Source organism: Phasianus colchicus, chromosome 11, assembly GCF_987193195.1.
Source record: "Phasianus colchicus chromosome 11, bPhaCol1.hap1.1, whole genome shotgun sequence".
In the NCBI taxonomy this organism is placed as follows: domain Eukaryota; kingdom Metazoa; phylum Chordata; class Aves; order Galliformes; family Phasianidae; genus Phasianus; species Phasianus colchicus.
Genome location: NC_143446.1, coordinates 11274437 through 11298333, shown reverse-complemented (window position 1 = coordinate 11298333; position 23897 = coordinate 11274437). Strand labels below are relative to the sequence as shown.

Below are 23897 nucleotides of genomic sequence, written 5' to 3'. Positions count from 1 at the left end.
CTCTAGGTATGAGACATTCTTTTCTTCTCTATCCAAATACATCTGCTCCAGGTACATCTGCAGCTTGTTTCAGTAATCTGATCTTTTCTCCCCTTACAGAGCACCACAGTGCACACACAAATGATTGTCAAATTTGATGGTCCAAAAGGAAGCACAAGCAACCAACAGAGCAGTCACATAGGCACTGTAAAATAAACAGTATTTTCCATCCTGCCTTCCAGCTAATAAGTAATCAGTGGTGCCTCCCAAGCATCTTGTCATTATAACACTTCTGAGCACAGTATTCCTCCTGTTTTTGCCATGCAAAGAAATTATCTTAAAGGATGGTTGCTATTTTTAGATGCAGCACTGGAAATTGAGCAAGTCATCTCTGAACCGTGAGCTCATATACCTTAATGGAGGTGAAGATGTCTGGGATTACTCTATTTTCAGTGTACTGTCAATTAAAAAAGGTCATTTAAGGAGTTCTTAAACTGCCTCTTCATTTACTTGAATTATAACCTTGAGAATAGATTATATAGTACTGCATACCCACAAAAAAAGTTGTTTGCTTCATTAGATCCACTGTTTATTTTTAATTAAAATACTTGACCTTTTCTTTCTCTACCATTCCTAACTCCTAAGGTACACCCAGGAATTTTCCTCCTGCCAGTATTCCAGGGAGATTTGACAAGATTTAAACACATAGGAACTCCAATATGCAGCAAAAAACCCCCTCCCCCCCCAAAACACAATCATTATGTTTCATGTTTCCAATTTTTTTCCCTTCAATATTTGAGATATGTCGAATAAAAGCAAGCACCTCAAGTCTTTGTCCAAAGATACTCCAATGGGAGTGATGAGAATCTGAAGCCTTAAATGGTAGTCAGAAAGAAAAATAATTCTTTCCTTATTCAGGTTTTTCAAGGCTTATTACAAAATATTCAGCTCCCTCTTTTGTCCCTGACAACTTGCCCCCACAATTTCTGCACAGACTATCTGCTTGAGTTACTTAAGACCAATTACAACGCTCAAAATATAATTAAAATTCATGCTCTGTGGAAAGCCATCCACCAACTTGATGATTAAGTGTTTTCCATGTTTTCATAACTATAATCATAACCACTCCTAGCCCTGGAAAGGGTAAATGTCATCAATAAGTCAAAAAGCACATAGCTTTGCTGTTTGTTCACTGCTTCAAGAACTAAAGTCCAGATACAGAATACCATAATTACCAGTGACCCAGACAAACTATTACTTCAGCTAACAGCAGATGCAGTAAGCAACTGAATGCTCTCAACTGCAGTCTTTAAAATGTTATCAGTGTCTTAAGGACACGGAACACTCCTTTAGAATTTGGTGAACATTTATGACAATAGAAATGTAAACATACCATGCTGCCTTTGATGTCACTGCCCAAAGGTCTGTACTAGTGAAACTTATAAACGATTCAGAGCAAATGAGTTTCAGTACAAGGCATCTGCTTCCTCATTAGCTAGGGAAAAGAGTTTCAAAGCATTGTAATCCCAGTTAGAATGGCAACTGCTAAGTATCCATCAAAGCAGGTTTGAATACTGAATAAAAACATAGGAGACATTCATTTAAATGCTACCTATAACATCAAAGACTCGCCTGTAGTTTTCAGTGGCTACTGTTGTCACTAAAGCAAACATATAGAGAGTGCTAGTGCTTACTACCTGCAGTTACTTGGCCTACTGAGAACCATTTAATCAGCTTGTGTAAACTAATGTCAGATTCTCACAATTACTTTACCAAGCTAACAACCTGGCTGTTACACTTCATTGCACTAGAATGTACATAATTCCCCTTAAGCCTCTTGTCAGAGGGCAGACCAGCAGAAACTACAGAAATTGCAACATAATGAAAGAGGCATGAGCTGTCTGAGGGCTGTTCAGAACTACACCAGGGAATTCTCCCCACACTTGGTCATTAATACTGGGCCTACAACTTATGTTTTGGTTTGAACAGTGTCAGGCAAAAGAGCACTCTGAGAACATGATGCAACAAAGCTCTAACACTTGAGAAAACTACACTTGAGCATCTGTGATAGAGTTCCTCTCCAGAAGTAGATTCCTTGAAGAGATACTTCAGAAAAAGACTGAAGGAGGAAGCTATTCTACTTCTTTAACTCTGTTGCAATCAAACCAAAACAACTGAGAAAACCTCTACATTTGAGAGTGTTTAGCTTGGTTAGATTTTTACTTCTCAGATTCTAACATCTGCTGTCAAGCATGACATCCTGGCTTTTACCTATGCCTCTTGTCACAGCACCTTTGACTTTACATGCCAGCCTACTGAAACATGAGCATGTTCACCACATAGCAGCTTGCATCACCTCAAATACTGCTTCTGTAGAGTTAGATAAATTTTGTGTACTACAACTGGAGAGTTTTAAGCTTAAGAGACTAACTGTCCAAAGGTCTCAATGTGTGAAAAGTATTTAAAAAAAAATCACTGATAGCCCAGTCAAGTCATAAGGAACATCCACAATTAGTATAATGTTACAGATACACAAGTGGTAATTATCAATCAATTAATCTGAACCTGCTAATCAAATCCCAGTATGAAATCAATTCAATTAGTGCCTGTTTATCTAATAATAATTCCAGGAAGACATTATTCTTTGCCTTAAAATTTGTTTCCTTTTCCAGTCTCCCGTATAATATGGCTACCCAAGTCAAACTTTGTCATTGCAAGTCAGTTTCTTACAGCGTAAAGCCATCTGACTGACTTATGGTTTCCCAAGTTCCATCTCAGCTACTTATTTTGTGCAAAGTCCACAAAATATTACCTGTCATAGTTCATCCTAATCTCTACTCACTTTTTAAACAGCTCAGCTGAACCTCCTTCACCCACTTCAGCTTAGAGCTTTTAGTCACTTCTACATTATTATGCCTATTTTATTTCAAACTACAACATTTGACCTATTAAAAGAAGAAAACTTTCAGATATACAAGACTCTGGCAATGCTGCAGAAGATAGCAACCTGGCTCTAGCCAGGAACAGGCAACTCCCCTGAGTTCTGCAGCACAGCAACGGCAGAAGTTCAGGAAGTGTCCCCAGTGAAAGTACTCTGGAGTACTGCTAGGCATTCACAGCAAAACTCCAAAGCCTTAAAGTTACTAAAACACTACAATACCTGCAAGGTGTGGTGATAAAAGACAAACGTGTATATGTAGGACATTCTGGATTATACAGACTGATATAAAGTTGCCCTCTCAGTTTGAACAACAAAATCTGCATACAGAAGTAGAAGCATGTTAAATTTCTGAAGCAAGGCCCCAGACTTGACAAGAGAATTTCTTTCTCCATTTAAGAGCACACAAGTCTATGGAAGCATTAGTCCTGCATATGAAACAATATAATTTCAGCACAATAAGACTTATGTATACATTAATGCAAATCATGAGGTCAGACAACAAAATGTTGTGTTATTTATTGAACTTCAAATGCCATATTACATCAGATTAAATAGTTAAAAATTGTTTAATATAATACAGTGTTCAAAACAGTCTTTCAAAGCATCTCTTTGAACAAAAGTAAGAGCCAAATTCAAGCATAATTCCCCCAGAGTAGAAAGCTGGGGTGGAAGAAAACTTCAGAGTAATGACTGTACACAACACTACACAAAATATGACAGCATACCAAGTCATTGTTCTCTGCTGCAACACATGCTCCAAAGAGACATTCTATGCAATACATGTTACCATCATGGACAGGCATCTACTATATTAACAGGGGAGATTATTCTGAGATTCTTCTCTTTCAAATTTCAATACTGCACAGAAGAATACAGATGTAACATTTCTGGGTTCTGTGATGTTTTACACTAGAGCTGAAGCTAGTTTTGAGACTATTAGCACTAAGTACAGCCATAAATAGCAAGAGCGAATTGACAAGGTCCTGCACTTATGCTCTTCAACCCTGACACACAGAATTCCTACAATTCAGTTTTTCATCTTAAAGACATAATGCCACCTGAGGTCAAACTATGAATGTAACAGCAGCAATGTCTTCAAAGTTCTGAAGTTTTAGAGTGGTTGAAGGGAGATGCTAGTACTTTAACTGTACTATTCATCCACTGCATCCAATTTGTGCCCATCTTGCCTCAACTTAGATACACAATTAAATAAAACAAAATGCATCAATGAAATTAGATAACTTTAAACTGCTGGTAAGATTCATTCAGTTATACATTTGTCTTCTACTTCAGGCATTTAGACAAGACTCTGGAGCTTAGAAGTGTCAGCTTTAATTTGTGCAACTTGAGGATTTCCTTCAGGAGTTCAGTCATCTGACTGGATGAAAATATCTCCCAACCTTGCATGGCAGCCATCAGTTATAGCTCACCTCACAGTAAGGTTCCGAGCCAGAACGTCAAAAAAGCACTTTAGTGCTGATTCCAAGCAAAGTCAGGATTTACTGTTCAATATTTCCCTGCTGTATTACTGTTTCCATTTGCAACACTATTTACCGAGGAAGCCTTAGTAAAGCACCACTCCCCACTGCAATACATACAGTGGTACTGATGCAAATGTCTATTTTATCCCACAACAGTTTGATGTAAAGGACTTCCACAGAACTAAGTGTCAACAGTATGAAAACAAGTAAGACAGCAGGTTTAACCTCAGCAGCCCCGTTGAGAGATGTCTTGTCCTGAGGATTTTGTAATATCCATTGTAGTGAACACCTGCAAGATATCAAAACAATTGCTTATTTACTATTGCTCTGTATTATAATCCACATGGCTATCAGGCTCTTCTTGTGAAATAACAATACTAGAGTTCTTTAAATTGCTACAATGGAAAAAGTTGCAGTGCACAATTAACGCCTCCTATCACATCTCAATATCTTGTAGTCAGAAGGTAAGCAAATACTAAACAACACTCAGTCTAAAATGCACTTCAGTATTCATTTTTTTGCATCTAAGTAACCACCTTCACAAGTAGATTTTAAATAAAGCTCTTTTGGGCCTTACCTCTGCACAAGTCGGATGGATACCAATTGTTTCATCAAGGAGTTCTTTGGTGAGACCACATTTTATTGCAGCTGCAAAACCTTGGGTAACTTCACCAGCGTTAGGTCCAAGAACATGAAATCCTATCACACGGTTCTTTGAGGTGAGAAGAAAACAATTAGTGACGTAGGTAACATTTAACAAAGCTCCAGCACATAAACTCATACTACACCTACATGTATATGCTATGCAAGCAGGTCAATAGCACAGTCTTAAGGGGGAAGGAAAAACCCACAAGCCATTCTGAAGATAGTATCATGGCTTATTTCAACCTTCCATACCATTATATCAGATGAAAACAAGCTTTAACATGAGTTTTATAATTCTTGAACAGCACTCAAAAGACTCTAAAGATACTAAACCTAATTAACAGCAGTTGACAAAATTATAATCTATTATTTTGTAGGTGAGCAGTATGTTCAGATCTAAACTTTTTTCTACAATAAATTCAAGTGAAGGAGCTGCTTATGTTGTCTTAACGTCTGATACTGAATAGCTTCACTGGTTGTTCTCTCCTTCCCCCAAACCAATAATATCTTCCTTCAAAACATACTAGGTTTGTATTTTGAGCAAGTTGTCTCTGTAGCAAGATCTACAGATCTACAGTTGTGGCTGTAGCCTATAGAAACAAGATAAAAATTACTGTGACCTGTTTTAGTTTGCTTGATTAATTGATTTACAAGAGGAATACAAAATTTGTCTTAAAACATTTTTTTACAAAATGTTCCACAATGCCATCAGAGGAGCTCTAATCCAGGTCTGACCATAATTTGCAAGAAACAACAAATTCCTTATTTACATTTCCACCACCACACTAGGAAAAAAAAAGGTTCTGTAAGGCAGATCTCCCCTTCAGTGTTTTCATTTGGCATTTTTTGCCTCCAATAAATGCAGCCTTTGAGAAAGGCATAGGAAGTTAATAAGGAAAAGCTTATTTCCTCTTATCTTAGCCATTTCATCATATAATTCCTTCTCTCCAAAGTCATTTTAAACACTGAAATCTTTCTTTGTATCAGACAGTTTTCCACACAGATACTAGACAGCACTGACACTTTTTGCAAGAAAACCCACCAACCACTAGAAATTCTTATCAGTGAGGTTCTAGGATCAAGGTGTTTTTACAGGTTTCTGCTAAACACACAAACATTTGAACGCTGCAAAAAAAAAAAAAAAACACACATGGCCAAAAAACCCAACAAAAACCCAGAAGCCTAAATCAGGACTGTAAATAGTACAGCAATTCAAAACTTGAAGAAAAACTCTAGAGAATTACTTCAATGAATCCATCCTTAAATAGAAATTCAGGATGAAGTTTAATAATCCATAAACTATCATTTGCTGAAACAGCTGTTACAAAAAAACCACCACACAATACACATCAAACAATCTGATCTTTCCAAAGTGATTAGATCTATTAAAACTATGCTTACATTAACAGAACAGATAGAGCTGGCCTAAGTCAAGACATAAAATATTAAACGTTTGGTTGGTTCAAACAAATTACCATGAATACACTGAACACACACATTTTGGCTTGCTACTTACACTGTCAAGTTTATTGCAGATAATCTTTGCATAACAAGTATTGTTATCTCTACCTGGCACTGTCCATTCAAGTGGCCAGAACAAACTGTGATAGACCTGAGGAAGACAAGACAGGAACATAATTGTCTGATGAATTCAATCAATATTTATTTTTTCAAACTGTATTTGCAGATAGGTAATTTGACATTTAACCCACTACATTTTGATTATTTGTTAAACAATGAAGTGTTTTCTTCTCTCCCCACCACCCCCACTTTCACCCAGTCCATCTTCCAAAGGTTAGAGGAACACATGGTTATAAACACATGCTCTAACTTAAACACTCAATTTAATACAGCTGATGATTGTAATTGCAGAGAGAAAAGTTTTTAAATTAGTATAAATTTAATATCTAGTTTCTCTATACTTAACCCTACTGTGCAAAACAATTATAACACAAAGTGTATTTGAAGGACATAAGGAGTTAAATACAAAGCATGCAAACAGGTCTAACAGAGCTGTCGTCTTCAGAGAATCATTGAAGCCAGAACTTATGGTAAAACAAATTAGAGCCGACACTCCTAAAGTCTAAGAAAAGATCAGGAAGAAATTTATACCCAATTTAGGTACAGAGAACACATACAAAATTGGCAGTCCCAAGAGTCTGGTATACTTCAGCAATAATAGTATTTACATTCTTACAACAACAAAAAGCTACCCACAGCTTTGCAACCTGATTTTGGCCTCCTGAAATCAAACACTTCTCAGCAGTGTGCAAATAGCTATGCACAACTCTAATGTTATTGAGTCCAGTTGTGAATTTCTAGGAGTCCAGTAACTTCATCTTATGACAATACTTCTATAATCAAAGGCCTGTTGAGGTAACCTCTACAGACAAAAAACATCAAGCTCTAGGTTAATCAAATATTGAGTGCTCTCACCTCCAAATTTTGCTCTCCATATTCTTCTATGGCTTTCTCTTCAGCTAGCCCACAGCTGCCATACTCTAAAGGAGTAAACACTGTCGTTGGTACGTTGATATAGTCACACTGAAAAAGCAGAATATGTACTTAGTGCAATCAGTAATTCATAAGAAAATTTATGAGCCTTTCTTTTTGTTTACCAAATGCTCACAGTCCCCACAGTCACATGGACAAATCAACTTGTGTTACTGAAAGTCTGAGGCAAGAAGTATTGAAGTTAAAATTGCGTTCTTACAAATTTACCTTTGTGGAACTACCACCATAAAGCCTGCGGGCCAGGAGTTTCCCTGCCTGAATGGCAACAGGAGTAAGTTCAAGCTTTCCATCCAAGATATCCCCAATAGCATAAACATAAGGCACATTGGTTTGTTCTTCATCATTTACAGGGACTTTCCCATTCCTTTAAAAAAAAAAAAACAGAAAACAGAACAGAGTTCAATATCACAACCTTCCTCAGAGGCCTCCAAAAACTAATACATGGGAGATGTTCTGCCACAAAGATGTTAAGAAAACATGCTTAGTACTTAAAATAAGAACGTGTCTTTCCCACTTCATTTGCAAGCTCTTCAAAGCATCAGTTACTTTTGCCTTTACATGGTTGAAGTCAGTTTTCAATGTAAATTTGATGACAATTAAGTTGGTCAGAAATCTTTGGACATTTGATCTTTTTCTTGACACCATAGAGCTTGCAATTTTCATTTTCCCCTATGGGGAAAAAGCTGCACCACTCACATGTTTAAATCACAGAATTACAATGCAAGGGACCTCAAGAGATCATCGAGTTCAACCCCCCTGCTAAAGCGGGTTCCCTACAATAGGTTGCACAAGTAGGCATCCACTTGAGTTTTGAAAGTCTCCATTGAAGGAGACTCCAAAACCTCCCTGGACAACCTGTTCCAGTGCTCTGTCATCCCTACCGTAAAGGAGTTCTTTCAAGTGTTAGTACAGAACTTCCTATGTTCAAGTTTTAGGCCACTACTCCTTGTCCCAGCGCTATGCACCACCAAGAGCCTGAATAAGCTTAATAGATTTCTAGCTGCTGCAAGCTGACTCTAATTCTTCTCTCTCTGATCTATATAAATCCTGCCTCTTCCTTTGTACCAGGTTTTGCAACTGACTCTAGGGAGAAAACAAAATCTGTAAGGAAGTATGAAGTTTACTTCTTTAAATCCTCAGACTGACTTGCCAAATAAGATCCAGGACTGCAGCATTACTTGAAGACTTAAAAGCCTACTACAAAAAATGATTAAGGAAGAAAAACACATCACAAATATACTAAGATTCCTGTAGATCTACAGTTGAAGCTCACATGTGGAACAGCTATCAAGAAATGCTGAAACAAGAACACTAAGACGTTTAAAAATTAACATGTTTTTATTTTTAGCAGGCCTCCCCTCATAAATTAACACAGTACTAGGCTGTAGTTTCTGAACAAATTAATAAAATATTAAGTGTATTCCAGGAGTGCAGCAGCCAATAAGTAGGTACTAGGGTAGTTCTTTTATGGAAATGAAGTTTGAGAAATTGTACTCAAATCCAGGACAGATAAGATGTCAAGATTCATATAATTTCTTGGTTTAAAAAAAATGAGGTTTAAAAAAAATATCAATATCATTAGATATTATTAAAAAGAAGTTAAAATAAATCAGTGGCTTAGAGGATCTGAGCAATACTTACTTCTCATTGATTTTGACACCAATTGTCTGTAAGCCAATATTTCTGGTACATGCATCCCGACCAATGGCTAACAAAACCTAAAAAAAATTACATACAGTAACATTAAAGAAGTGTAAAGCTGATTAGGTTTTACTTTTCTGAAACGGCTTTAAAGCATTCATAATTGAAGCGACTTCTCAAGAAAAATTTTACGAGGAGGAATCACCAGTTCAGCCTTCCTCCTGTGCAACTTATTTCAGAAATGCAAAATTAGCTACAGAACAAAACAGAACAACACTGTGCACAGAAACTAAATACCACTCATTTAAGTTTCACTCTTCTGCTGACAAGGTGCAACTGAAGAGGATTATTCAATTCCTTTTCTTTCCCCTGCCAGGAAGTTACTTGAATTATTTGCCAAGAAAGACTTCTTTGCCTTATCCTGAACAGCTTTTAAAGTATTTTAATACATTTTCACAGCACTGTTATATTTAGTTATTTCAAATCCAGAAATGCTTACAGTGTTATATTCTCCTTCAAAAATTTCTGGACCCTCAGTAGACTTTGCTGTCACTTTTAGTCTTCCCGGTGTGCCATCCTCCAGCCTTTCTACCTGTATAAGGATTTGCAAGATTAGAATGATCTTAAGTAGTAGAATGTTTTTTTTTTTTTTTTTTTTACCTGTGTTGTTTAAGGTAATTTTGCACAAAGAGAAGGAAGCTAAGAAAGCACTTGCCTGAGTAGGTACAAACTTTCTTATGAATGTTACACCATGTGTTTCCATGTGGGCACCTATTTTTTCTGCCATCTCTTGGTCAAAGCCTCGAAGGAGTATGGAACGCACCATGACTGTGACATCTAGACCTAAACCAGCAAGAAATCCTGCGCACTCCAGTGCCACATAGGAAGCACCCACAACTAGTGTTTTGCCAGGGCAGTAAGGCAGGGAGAAGAGGTCATCACTAAAAAGAAAAGAAGTTACATGCCTCTTTTAATACAGGTCTTTGCAAGCATTAGAGCAGAGAAAATTCAGTACATTATGCTTTTTAATCTCACCTTGTAATACAGAATTCTTTATCTCCAGGAATACCCAGATATCTAGGCCTTTCTCCTGTTGCCAGGACAAAAGTCTCTGCTGTGTGATAGGTTACTTGTCCTTTTCTATTAGTTGCCTGTTTATATAGACACAAAAGTCTTTACCATAGGAACAGGTTTTACAATGAAGTGAAAAACAAAAATACAATCTTCACCTAAACATTGCAGATATGTTTAAGAACTTATGTGCATGCAGTTTCAAACATTTAGACAGGCCATACAGATCACTGATGAACTACATGTTTAAAGCACAGACTACTACTCTGTTCTTTTACAGCATCTAAAATCATTTACGACTTGAATTCTGCTCATATGAACAATTAAATCTACATGAGTAGTTGATAACTTTATATTATAAAAACCCACAACAAATGAAGGGTGCTCTTCCACCCCCTGCTTCTAAGGAAAGATCAACTAATTATGGAATAACATCATCACTTCTTATGCTAATTTAGAAAAAAAAATAGAATCTACTTAAATGCTTTACGAGGGCCTAATACCCTATTTTAAATGAATTAAAAGTGATATAGTTATTTTCTTGATCTGTGAAGGCCCTTAGGGAATTTTATCCCGCCAACATGCCTCTTCTGAAATCCAATCTTCATTCCTGTTCTTTATTTACCAACACAGAAAGACTATCTTCCTCCCCAGCAAGTTATCAGATAGTATAGGTTAGAAGGGATCTCAGAAGTTCATAAAGTACAATCTATTACTGAAAGTTTCTGTTCTACTTTATTTGTAGAAAAAGAGCACTATTAAGTAGATAACCTGCATATGCAGATGCTGAAACAGTTGGTAGATGAAGCAAGTAAAGCATACCGCCTTCTCAGTACTAATCACTTGGTTTGAAATACATTTCAGCCTTCATAAGCTCATACTGAAAACAGATAATCGCAGCCACTGATCCAGATAGTTTTCTTCAAAACAATTCTTTTAAGTTAACCTTGCTACACTACTATCACTCATAGCAGGATTGCCAGCACATGCTCTGTCTTGCAACAGTTTAATTCTTATGCTGATACAGCATAAGGTTCTATCTAGCACTATTATGCAAGTGCTTAATCCAAATTTAATTTCTGCAGTCTGTGCAGTGTAGTACGTACCTTAGTATGAAGAGTTTCCAAGTGGCATATTGTTATTGCTACAGGTTTTCAGTGCTTTTTTTTTTTTTGGCTCTGACAGCTCACCTTAAGCAAAGCTAGCCACTGAGACTACCTCGCCATATACATGCACAACTTCAGTTTAACCAATCTCCACATTACTCCTATGTCACAGTGCAAGTTATTAGATCGGCAGACATGTAATAAAGCAAAACGTTAATTTGAATTGGTAACTTATTTCAGGAACAACTTCTTTTAGGCTGACTGAAGTAGGCAATGTCAGAATGAAGATTTTTCCTTGATGGAATTTAAAAGGCAGCTCAAGAGCCCCAGTTTTCCCTCCCAACTAAATAAAATCTTTTAAGCATAACACATACCTTAATTTTGTGTGGTTCAACAAATTCTCCATAGGAATTTTGGTATGTCACAGATTTCTCTCTTAAGGACAATCGATAGCCCCAGTTTAAAGAGCCAATGTAGTTTTGAACTGCTTCTACCATGGTCTCCCAGTTGTGTTTAACTGAAACAAGCCATTAATTTCATATTTTAGAAACCAAAACAATGAACTGTTAAAAGCTCAAATCTTATTCATTGTACATCTTGTTGAGTAGCCATCATTACTAGTAATGAGGATGCCTATTAGAGTCTTAAATCACTGTGATATATTTACCTGACTTGTAACTATCTGAAATAAGCCCATTCAAGAAGCTCATCCATTTATTTGAGATAATACAGGGAAGAAAACAACTAGCTTCTAATTTTAAAGATTTTTTTAATGTATGACTCCAGGAGGAAAAATCATTCTGATTTACTTGGTAAACAGAAGCAGAGTTCAATAGATACCCAAGTCTGAAGTACATAGAACTGTCATAACTATCTTAATAGTCATCTGTATACAGTCTTGTCTGTCCCACGTTCTTACTAACCTTGTTCTTCATATTGCCAGCCATATGCTCTTGAATCTTTGAGTGCCTGCCCCAGAAGTGCTGCTTGATGCATTAGCTTCTTGGGAATACAACCTACATTTACACACGTACCACCAAGTCCTAAGATCAGAAGAACCATGTTATTGCTTGCATGAACAAATATTTATGCTTCTATTACGTGCTTTGTATAGTCACCCATGTATCAGTTCATGATACTGCAACAAAACTAACATGAAATTCTGCTGTCAGAGACATTTGAAAATACAAGTACACCAAGGTTACAAATTTGTATTCAGTTTAAGTAGTCATTTGACTCATCCGACCAAGAAAGTTTAGTGTGATGTCTTCAACTTAGATCCAGGATAGCTACTTACAGGGTGCTTTGTAAGTTAGTTGGATCAGCAAAAAAGCACGACAAAAAACCCAGAGTTCAGTATTATTCTGTGGAATCTGAAATATGAATTTGCTTTAAAGCTATGAAAGCGCATTTACACTTCCACTCAGTCTAACCACTGGAATTCCTTACTATTTCTCAATTGCCAATAGCATTAATAAGGTCAGACAGTAACTATTTAATTATAAAAAGGTGACGCATGCAGAGTCATACAGTCACACTGTTTTAGACATAACCTAGGTCAGTCATTCATGAAATAAAACCAGATGAACTAAAAGGCATTAAAAAAAAGACAAAAGATTGTGAATGCGCACACACACTTGGCCACAGTTTGTAACTGAATTATAAGAACATTTAACGAAGATCAGAGAGTTAGCAATATACAAAACAGAAATAACCATCCAGGCATGTCAGGAAAGCAACTTCTTATGTTTCAGAATTACAGAATTCTGCCATAATTTTGAAGAATACAAATCCATAGGATCTTACAAATCAATACATTTATGCTGGTTTTCAAACACCATATTTACCCCAGGTGGTTCCCAGGGGCGTTGGCACAACATAATCTAATACCATCACTTTCTTTCCCAAGGTAGCAGCTTCCTGTATAAAAAGAGGGAGATAAACCAGCAGTAATGAGCAGTCATATTTCTTGGTCAAGGAAATGTTCATTTGCATTGATGATATACTTAGCACAAATATAAGGCTCTTTTGCTAGAGAAGAGCTACACATGGTAGTGAGACTATGTTCTCTACTATCAAACATTCATGTCCCATGAGAACTTGGGCTTCTTCAGTCTGAAGAAAAGAAGATTATGGGGGCAGATAACAACCATCCAGTGCCTAGGAGTCACAGTACTGGAGCCACGCTCGCTGCAGTGGCAAGTGGTGAAAGGATAAAAGACAAAGTCCCTAAGCCGAAATAAGAGTATGAAGAACAAACTTAATTCCATGAAAACAGTCAAGCAGAAAAGTAGGATTCCCAGACACGCTGGTGCTCAAGATTTTGAAGATTTTCAAAGACCCAAATAAGGCCCTGCATAACCTTAGCTCACCCTGCTTGAAGCCAGAGCTTTGATTAGATATCTACCTAATGTCCATTTCAAACTGAATAATCCTATAACCCTATATCCACAGAACGGCCAAGCATTTGAGTGAATCTACTCAATATTAGATTTTTTTTTTTTTTTAAGGACACCCAAAGGTTTGATCTAATCTGTTTAAGAGCTCCTGCATACAATTGCTGTGATCCTGGATCAAACAAGTTTAGAATTACCCACTTATTTCCTATTTTTCAAATAACTGAACTCTTCCACTCTGAACAAGTTGGTAATTACCACCAAATTCACAGTTCATGTCCCAGAAGGCACTGAGGAAAGATTTGTAGCATTCTGAAAACGATTAGCCAACTGAAGGAGTTGTGGGGTAAAGTAGAGGGAGATTTATGTTTAACAGCTTAGTATACTGTAACTACAGGAAATAAGAGAGACTTTCAGAAGTCCTCTTCAGTCAGAGGACACTGAAGCCACATCAACCAACTGTGACTGACTATTATGATATACACACAATTCTGGATGAAGAACTCACATCTTCACCAACAAATTAGAATAAAGTACAATGCCATACCTCCTTCTCTAACTTTCTTATGTTGATCTAGTTATAGCTGCATGCTTAACTGTACTGTTGTATAGAAGTCAGCAAGGTTACCAAGAGCAACGTCACTGTGCCCAAACCAAAAACTAACAGCTAAGATGGCTAGCTGAGAAGTGGGAAACATGGGTTCAAATCTCTTATGTAGAAAACTGAACTTGCACCCCAGGCCTACTGGCACTCTGAATAACAGCTAACTGTGAAAGAGGTGCACAATCTGTTACTATTTCTGAAAATGTAGCTAGAAGGAATAATGAAGTGTGAAACAGTTCATTCAGATAACAATTGAAAACACTTCATTTTAGATTACTGGTAGTCCTGGATCCTAATATGCAGAAGTACTTCAGGAACAATCTGCAAGTTTTCCAGATTACTGTTTGGAAGCATTCAAGTGCCTGTACACTGCACATAAAGAGGAGATACTTACAAGTTCCACTCTCAGCTAGGAACCTAAAACCTATTATTAGATCAAGACCTAAGTAGTCATTGTCTAGGAAGTGGTCCATACTGGCTGTCATTCTTTGAATGAGCAAACTACCAAGACTGCTACTGATTCATTAACAAGACTAGCACTATTAATCATCATCATATATACTGTTTTATTCTACTGTGATTAACATGGAAACTTATTTTTGATGAAGTTTCATATACAACTTGTTCATGTCATACCTTGGAACAAGCGAGTCCGCCTGAGCCACCACCAATAACAATGAGGTCATAATCATAGGTTTCTGCATCTTTGACATTACCAAGAAGTTTTTGCAGTGTTCCATTCTCATAAGCCTGTAAAATCAAGTCACCACACGTTTCTAAGCAAAAACTGAAATACAATGCCTTTTCTGACTTAAATCACTCAGTCTAATTACTTCCCTTTCAATATTATAACAGAAAACACAGCTGTTCCTGAATTTCTATATCTGTATGGTCAAGGATGCCTCCAAGCAACTTGATCTAACCGAGTCTGCTCTGAAAAGGGGATCCCAAAAAATTCTGCAATTGTTAAGTTTATGATCCTGGAAAAGATTTAAACATGTTCATGTTTCATTTGCACAACAGACTTTAGGCCACAGAACACACAAGTTAAAAATACTTGATGGCCTATTTCCTCAGTCCTACAGCTTGGATTGAGTGCTGCACAAACTTCCTAAGAGTCTGTCCGTATGCAAATTCAAGAAAATGCACGCTTGCATATTTGTAACAGAAATGCAGAGGCTAAGTTAATTCACCAACCAGCTAGACAGTAGAAGTGCAAGAAAAGTGACTTAACCTAACATCACCCCCCCCATTCTTGTCTACTCCCAGTTATTTTTAAAGGAAGTTACCTTGTAAGTTGCATCACAGCCACCTATATGTTTTCCATTGACAAAAACATTAGGCACAGTCCTCTGATTAGTTAGCTCCACTAACACTTGCTGAATACTGGGTCCATCATCTAAAAATAAATGAAAATAAATTAAACTACTTTCAAAGAAGGGGCTTTTTATACAAGCTGACATTTTAAAGGTGTAGACTGCAACATATATAGGACTGTCAAGAAAACAATTATTTTCTAGGCATCACATTTCTACATAAGTGGGACACAGAAAATACTTTGTGAAAAGGCTGGCTAAAATATGGAGGATAAATAGGTACTATGAGTCAAAGTCCTTCACACTAAAGTAGTTGAAGTAATCAAGTTTAGCCCCATGTTTTCTTTCTGTTTTCATCCCATTCTGACAGTGTAACATTTGGTACCACGCTTAAAAAAATTAAATATATTTATCTTTCTATATATGTATTTACACATATTTAGACTAATACAAAAATAATATATATTACTAAAAACTCATAATAATAGATACAAATAAATAAATATAATTTAGCTACGTATTTATATACACATACACACATATACATACACACATATATTAGTTACCACAAGAAATCATACAGACAGCTTTTTTTTCCCCCCAGTAGAATTGTCTGGTTTTGGAGTTCTGTTCCATTTAAGTGCACACAGTTTTGCCCAGCAGCTTCGTATTACAAGAATTTGGAGATCAGAAGAATAAACATGGCCATGTTCAAAGCAGCTTCAAGCTTTTTCTATCTGCCACACTGTTTGAAATCTTCCTGTTTTAAGACCATCATTACCTGACCTGACATCTGAATCACCAGCACCAATATGCAGCCTCAGTACAGAGCCCTCAACAGTTGTACAGTAGTAAATATGGGAAGATTTTACAGTAATCACTGGTTAAAAATCTCTATACTCCAAGATTTACCATCAGTGATTGAAACAACTGCAAAAGAAACTTCTTCTTAATGACAAGTAATTTCAGGAAATCAATCAAACAAATACTGAGAGCCATACTGTGTATATACAGGGCTATGCCTAGTTTATACTATTTTTTACTTTTCATTAATAAAAGTTTAGATAAGTCAGAAGAGGTACTTTGATTACTAACACATTTTCCCCCTCAAATACTGCTTAAACACATTTGAAAGAACAGATTAGAAAATACATTTCCTTTCTATGCATAGGAAAAATAAAATACAAAATCATATGGATGATGATCCATAATCAACAGCTTACTAATGGTGTGATGAAGAACTTAGTATTATCTTAGAAACTTTGTTCTTAAAACTACATGTGTTATATACACATGTATAACACACTACATGAATGGTGAAAGTAAAGGCTTTAGAAAAAACTCAAACGGATAACAGTCAAGACTATGGAATTCACATTCTTTCCAATGACTCAGCAGCTTTCCCTATGAAGGTCACTGTTACACCACATCAAACATTAACAATTCATCTAGAAGCCATAACAGAGGTAAGAGAAAACTACCAAAGGCTTCTTCCTGAAAGACGTGACTCCCAAAGGAGAAACCAGATCTCACATCCTCTCTACACACAATCAGTAGATGGCTTGTACTGAAAGAGGACCTTTAGTGAAATTAAAAATGTATCCCCCACACTAAAATCCATAATGAAGCCCAACTACTTTTTCATCTCTGTACACTTAAAGTTGAGACTCAACAATCCTCATAAGTCCTTCCCATGATTCCTTAAGTCTTACTGTTAGTTCAAGACAGCTTAAAGTAGTGGACATTCACCCAGTTTTAGTTACATTAAGCAACACCTGATACACTTTCTGCTACTTACCAGTTACATCCAGTTCCAAAGCATAGTACTGTACACCTAGCGAGCTGAAGAGTTCTTTTACCTGTAACAGAAGAGGACACAATGTTTTTGTAACCAGGCAGACTGCCAAGGCAAACCTTCCACAAGATCCAATACACAGTTCAGGGTAAATGCAGACTCTTAAATTCTTAATTATACAAATGCATAAGTACTTAAGACTCAATTATAATTCTTTGAGAGTATAGCATAGATGTCTTTCATAAAGTTTGGCACTAATTCTACATTTTGCACAGTCCTCATTTAAAGTCAGGCCATTTAACAGCATTCAGTCAAAGTATACCACAGATAATCTACTATTACAAGTTTAACAGATCTTAAGAGATAACTTCTTTATACAGTTGGTTTAGCTGCAGATCTTAACATCCCCTGAACAGGCAAAAGCAATGACAATAATTGCTAAGTAGAAAAATATCATGAAGAAAAATAATGCAGCAGTCATATTTCCCAAGTACTAAGGAAAGAAAGAAGAATGGGGATTAAAGATAACTTGCAAAACAAACACTGTTCAGCAAAAAAGCCATTATAAAAAGCCACGAGAGTAATCTCTAAGCACACAGAGCAAGGGCAGCTCAAGCCTACCAGCCCTGTATTCAGTCTTTCAGTTTTGGTCACTGTATTCCAGAAAAGATTTAGAACAAGTGGAGAACAATTAATCTAAACAGTCAATGAGTCAACTTGAAGAAAAGATGTGGAAAAACAGCTGTGTTTAAATAATTAACTGACTGCCGTAAGGAAGAAAAGTGGTGGTGGAAGCAATAACTGATGGGATTGAACTGCTTCAAGAGATTATTAGACTGCAGGAAAAGGTTTTCCTGACAGCAAGACGCTGAAACACATGCCCAGGTGGAAGACAATCCAGATCAGTGAGTGACTTCAAAGAGCACGTCAAATGTGTTTGAACTGTCGTGTCTCCTACTCTGAGGCCTGGGACAAGACTGGAATTTTCTTCTATTTCTGATTTTGGGTTTCTGGTTTAACATCTGCCTCAGCCTCCAGGATCAGACAGGAGCAATTCTAATTTATATGCCTTTTATTTTTGTTTCCCCATCTAAATCATTTATATCTTAAATGTTTCAGGTATTCAGGAGCCAGCATGGAAACAATCATCACTGTATATGAGCCTTGAAAAGGAAAAAGCCACCCTACACGACAACTTGAGCTATTTTTTTCCTCCATGGGGAAGAAATTTCCTCTCCTAATATTAGTTCTGAATGGACAGAGCACTACTTCCAGATTCAAATCAAGCAGCTATTTAGAAGTGAGATTTTTTTTTTTTATTTGCAACATCTATTTGTAAGATCAGCAAAATTGAAGTTGTGTGAACTGTTCTCACAGTTTGACAAGGACATACCTCATAACACAAGTAATGTTACAGCTGGCATATTTACTCCCAAAATATATCTTGGCAGACTTATCTCTGCAAAGAGATGTTGTAAGGCACTGGGTGAAATATCTGCTTTTCATCCTAACTGTATTGATATAAGAACAGTCCTTACGTCATATTGAAACAGTAATAGACTAAAATAAACCCTGCTTGTATAGATTACAGCATTAATTTTACACCTACACCAAATAAATGAAGTTGGAGTGGACTTTGTCAGAGGTCACCAGATGTAGCTGCCTGCTCAATAGGGGGCACAAAGTTGTATCACTTTGGGCAAAGTACTGTCCATGTTGGTTCTGAATACCTACACGGACAGATAACACAAGTCTCTAGGCTGTTCCCATGTTTGACCACCCCCAGGGAAGAATTTCCCTTTCATCTCATTACAATATCCCTTGTTTAACAGTGTGCATATTGTCCTATGTTCTTTCACACCAAAACTGAGAAGAACGTGGCTGTTCTGCCTATCAGGTATCAAGTGGATGATTAAGCAAAATAATCCCTCCTATCCCCCTCTTAAGGCTGAACAAACCAACCTCTTCCTAAGACATCCTGTGTCCCAGACTTCTAAAGCCATCTATACAGCCGTAAAAACTTTCCTTCTAAATTCACTGTTACCCTAAGGCTTGCTAACTTACTGGAGTGACCTAGCAATGGGCTGAATGAGTGGGAAACAGCAGCAAAACTGCTCCTGCTCTGCAATTGCTGTTATAAGCCCAAGCTGAATGCCATGAAATATCTAAAAAAGCAAAGCTCAAAGAAGATTGCTGCTACAAAGTGGCACACCATGACTCTGAAAGGAATTCACAAAATTTTCCACTTGGCTGCTGTTTTGGTCTGCAGCAGAACAGCAGGACACAACAGGCAAGTTTTCATTAGTGGCTTTAAAAAATACATATACAAAATGCATCTTGAACAGTGAAACAAACAGCAGAGGGGAGGATAGGACAGAGGACATTTTTAGAGCAAGAAAGGATTACACTCAAGAAAAGAAACTTAAAGCAGTGCCTTTAGGTGATGTTTATTCTCTACTGAAGATACAGAGTAGAGAAAAAGAACCAGACAAATATCAGGATCCTAATTAGAAGCAGTTATTACAGATTATATGAATAGATTACACATGTGTCAGTGGTGATGAAGCAGAAACAAGAGTGACAACTATATGCCCAAAGTTATGAAACCTTCAGTACAGGCAGGAGAGACTAGATCTTGCTTTGGAAAAGAAAATAGAGGAAGAACAGAAAGGTAACAGCAATCATGAGCAGTCTAGAGAAAGCAAACAGGAGATGATTTCTGGTAAATACTAAGGATTCTCCAGACCAAGCAGCACAACTGAAGTTACAAAATACAAAGCCTTCTCAGGTTTTCAAAAAAAAAAACTCCAGAAAATTTTTTACGTAGCACTAAATATAGAAATAGGTTGCACAAAGCTTAGAAATCGGTCTAGCACTCAAGAGAATTTGTCCTGGAAATGCTTTTTGTAATTAGGGGAGCTAAGTCTCACACTGTAGTAAATTTAAGCAATGTGGCATGTTGCATCTCTGCAATTTCAAATATCAACTAGTACTTAATCGCTACAGCCAAGATGACCTGATGTTCCTGTGGATATAGATGATCTTTAGTAATAGCATAACATGTAACTGGAATAACTGGCAGTTTTTACACACCTACATTGGCTACTCTTAAAATAATTTCTAATGTATCACAGTGTTCAGATCCAGCAATTTCTCATACTAAAAAAACCCTTTGTTTTATATATATATATATATAAATATATAAATTATTATTAATAAATTATATAAATATATAAATATATATATATGAATATATATATATATATATATCTTATTTAGCATTAGTCTTTCCAGAGAGGTAAGAAGTTAAAGAACAGTCAAATTCAGTTATGATGAGGAAGTCATTCTAACACCACCTCCTTCCCACCACTGCCTGACTTAACAATGAATTGCACGTGCAGAAAACTGCATGATTGCCTGGTCATGCTGCTAGCTAAGCCAATCAAACACAGCTACCTAATTAATTCATTTAGAGATTTATTTGTAGATCTTAAGGAAAGTATAATCTTAAAATTTCAGCGTGGCTACTTCCATTTGAAACAAATAACCATACAATGGCTTGGGTTGGAAAGGACCTTACAGACTATCTGGATCCAACCCCCTGCCATAGGCAGGGATGCCACCAAGGAGCTCAGGTTGCCCAGGGCCCCATTCATCCTTGCCTTGAATGCCTCCAGGAATGGGGTATTTGAAACAAAGAATTCTTCCCATTTATCTTTTAGAACACGAATGCATTGTGAACTAGCAATAAGCATCATCAGTGTTTCAATTAATCCTACCAAAAACACACTGCTTACAGCCATCCATGGTGAGATACATTGTATAGTATTAATATCTCTGTCTTTATGAATTTGAAACGATGTGATTATAGGCTAAATACCCAAGCTGTAACAACTCTTCCAAATTATATCCACTCCATTAATTGTACAGACTAGATTAGAACACTGCATCATCCATTGTTCTCTTGTTCCTTTCACTATTTTATAAGTCTTCATAGGGAGGAGATGATAATACTCATATTATTGCAGATATTTCTTTCTTTTACCAAATGATGTCTCATGTGGCTTCTCCCTCCACAATACAAACAATTTCTACTGGCTTTCTTCATATTATCTTTCTTCAAAAAAGAACATAAACCAAGGAAACCCATCATCAGCTCTTTTCTGCTTCACATCCAGCCCCTCCAAATTTACCACCTGTTACTTAACATTCAAATAAGGTCTTTTAACTCTCCTGCCTAGGAAAGGCCATGAGAGAGGCCTCCCCCTACTCCACGTTCCCTCCTTTGTGGCACTGAAGACAGTATTCCCCAGATCTGACTGTTTCCTAAAAGCAATTAATGCTGTCTGATGGAGAAATCTTGTACGAATGCAGGGAAGGACATCAATCTGGAATTTAATTACTGGACTGCAATAAGCCTACTTTTCTCATTAGCACCTTGTGTTAGTCAAGTCCCAACACAATGCCAAAAAGAGATGAATGAATAGGTTGCAAGGTTTGAGAAGTTACTGTGCCATTTTATGACCTCAAAAGACACTGGACTGAGCACCATGCATGCCAAAAGTTGACTGTTCAGGACCACTGAAAGCACAAAGAATAATACAGTCAGGGACAACTTTAAGTACTTCTTAAAGAACAGCACTGAAGTCATCAACAAGCAGATCCCCTCAAAAAAAGATACCATTTCTGCCAGATGGAGTGCACTTAAGCAAGATGACCAGCCTACCATTAGATCATCTTCTCACACTTCCACTGATAAGATAAACAAGTTTCATTAAGAGATAGCTGCTTACTATGCTAACTTTCTGCCAAAACATTCTTGGTGAGAAGAAACTAATTTGTTTGTCCTGTTGTTTTATACACAGAAGCTTCCCTTCCCAAAACCTCAACTAAGTTGGAAGTTGAGACAGAATATACTCAGTACACACTCCTACAGCAGGCTCACAACATAGCCTCCCTCACAAGAACTGCTGTGACTAAGCCTAAACTACACACAGGAGTGCAGATTCTGAGACCATCAGAACTCAATCCTACATTCTTTCCCTCACTACATCCACATCAGGCACAGTACTACTAGGTTTAAACATCTCATAACACAACATTTGTAAACATTCATGATTCACAGTGCCTGCAAACACCCAGATTCTGTGAGGGGTATAAATGAAGCCTGACAGTATTCTAAGACTCTAATGAAAATCCTGCTTTTCTTTAACAACTTTTGCTCACCAGCTACAGCTATGTGTGATTCACACATAACAGGGCTAGAAAGATTTCTGTTCCCTCCAATCATCACAACTGATCACTAGGAGCTTTTTTTTGGTAAAACATACACTATGGCTGGTATTCGGAACTTACACTCTTGCAACACAGTCAGCCTTCTCCCTCCAATTTCAAAACCAGCAGAAAGCTCAGCCTATCCTCTGAGCAGCAGCTTTGCTCAAGTTGAACACAGCCAGCACCCCGACCTCCAGCTAACAGCCCAGCAGAGGAGGAAAATAAAAGAGAAAAAAAAAAATAAAGCACCATGCAGCGTTTTTTCCCATGCACTCATCTACCCTGGAAGAGGGAAAAAAAAAAAAAAAAACCAAAACCGCCGAAGACCCAGCAGGGACCTCGCATCACTTCAATACTGTGGGGTCCAATGGGCGGGAAGGACACGACACGGCAGAGCGCGGCGCAGTGCCCGCAGAGCGCAGTGCCCGCAGGGCCTCTCGCCCCTTCCACGTGCGCTGCCCAGGCCGGAATTTCCCGCCTCGCCCAGGGGCCGCACCACGGCCCCGCTCCAGCCCGTGAGGAGGGGAAGAGGCTGCGTAGGGCCCATGAGAAGCGAGGCCCCGCGGCGCTTCCTCACCCGATGGCAGTAGGGGCAGTAGCTCTTGCTGAAGATCATGACGCGGTGCGTGGCGATCAAGGTCCGCACGCGGAGCTTCAGGCCGTCCCAATCCGGGAGCTGCGTCTGCCCGGGCGGCGGCATGGCGGGGCCGTGCTGAGGCGAGCGGCGCTGAGGTGAAACCGCCCGCGCGCGCCCCGCTCAGCCAACAGCGGCGGCGCGTGCCCGAAGCCCGCAATGACCCCAGCGCGGCCACGCCCCTTCCGGAGCAGGGAAGGCGACGGGGCGGGCTGAACCATTCGCACGGAGGAGGGGGGAGGGGACGACGACAAAAAGCCAAATAGAGTTTTCCGCCCTTTATTTCAATGCGTTAACTAAGAATCATCATCAAATAATCCATATAACCATTTGAGGTAATAAGAATTACAATTTACCGAAAGGTGACATGGGGGAGGGTGGGTAAACTTGCGCTTGGAAAGACACACATTCCCGCTGAGAGGAGGAATGGAGCGAGCACGGAGGAGGGTGGCGACAGGGCGCATGCGCGGGCGGTGGCGCTGTGCCCCGCTGGCGGGAGC

At 38.0% G+C, this 23897-nt stretch overlaps 1 protein-coding gene across 1 annotated transcript; it reads right to left on the bottom strand.

Annotated features, from left to right (window-relative positions):
- Positions 1-3411: 3411 nt before the first annotated feature.
- On the bottom strand, positions 3412-23565 carry TXNRD3 (thioredoxin reductase 3). Its single transcript, XM_090148226.1, has 16 exons — positions 23341-23565; positions 17493-17553; positions 15668-15777; positions 15015-15128; positions 13226-13298; positions 12302-12421; positions 11753-11895; positions 10237-10352; positions 9913-10142; positions 9701-9789; positions 9202-9278; positions 7768-7924; positions 7483-7590; positions 6563-6658; positions 4979-5113; positions 3412-4690 (listed from the first exon to the last, which is right to left on the bottom strand). The coding sequence occupies exons 1-16, from the start codon at positions 23461-23463 to the stop codon at positions 4622-4624; spliced, it is 1821 nt and encodes a 606-aa protein (XP_090004352.1). The 5' UTR covers positions 23464-23565; the 3' UTR covers positions 3412-4621.
- Positions 23566-23897: the final 332 nt, after the last annotated feature.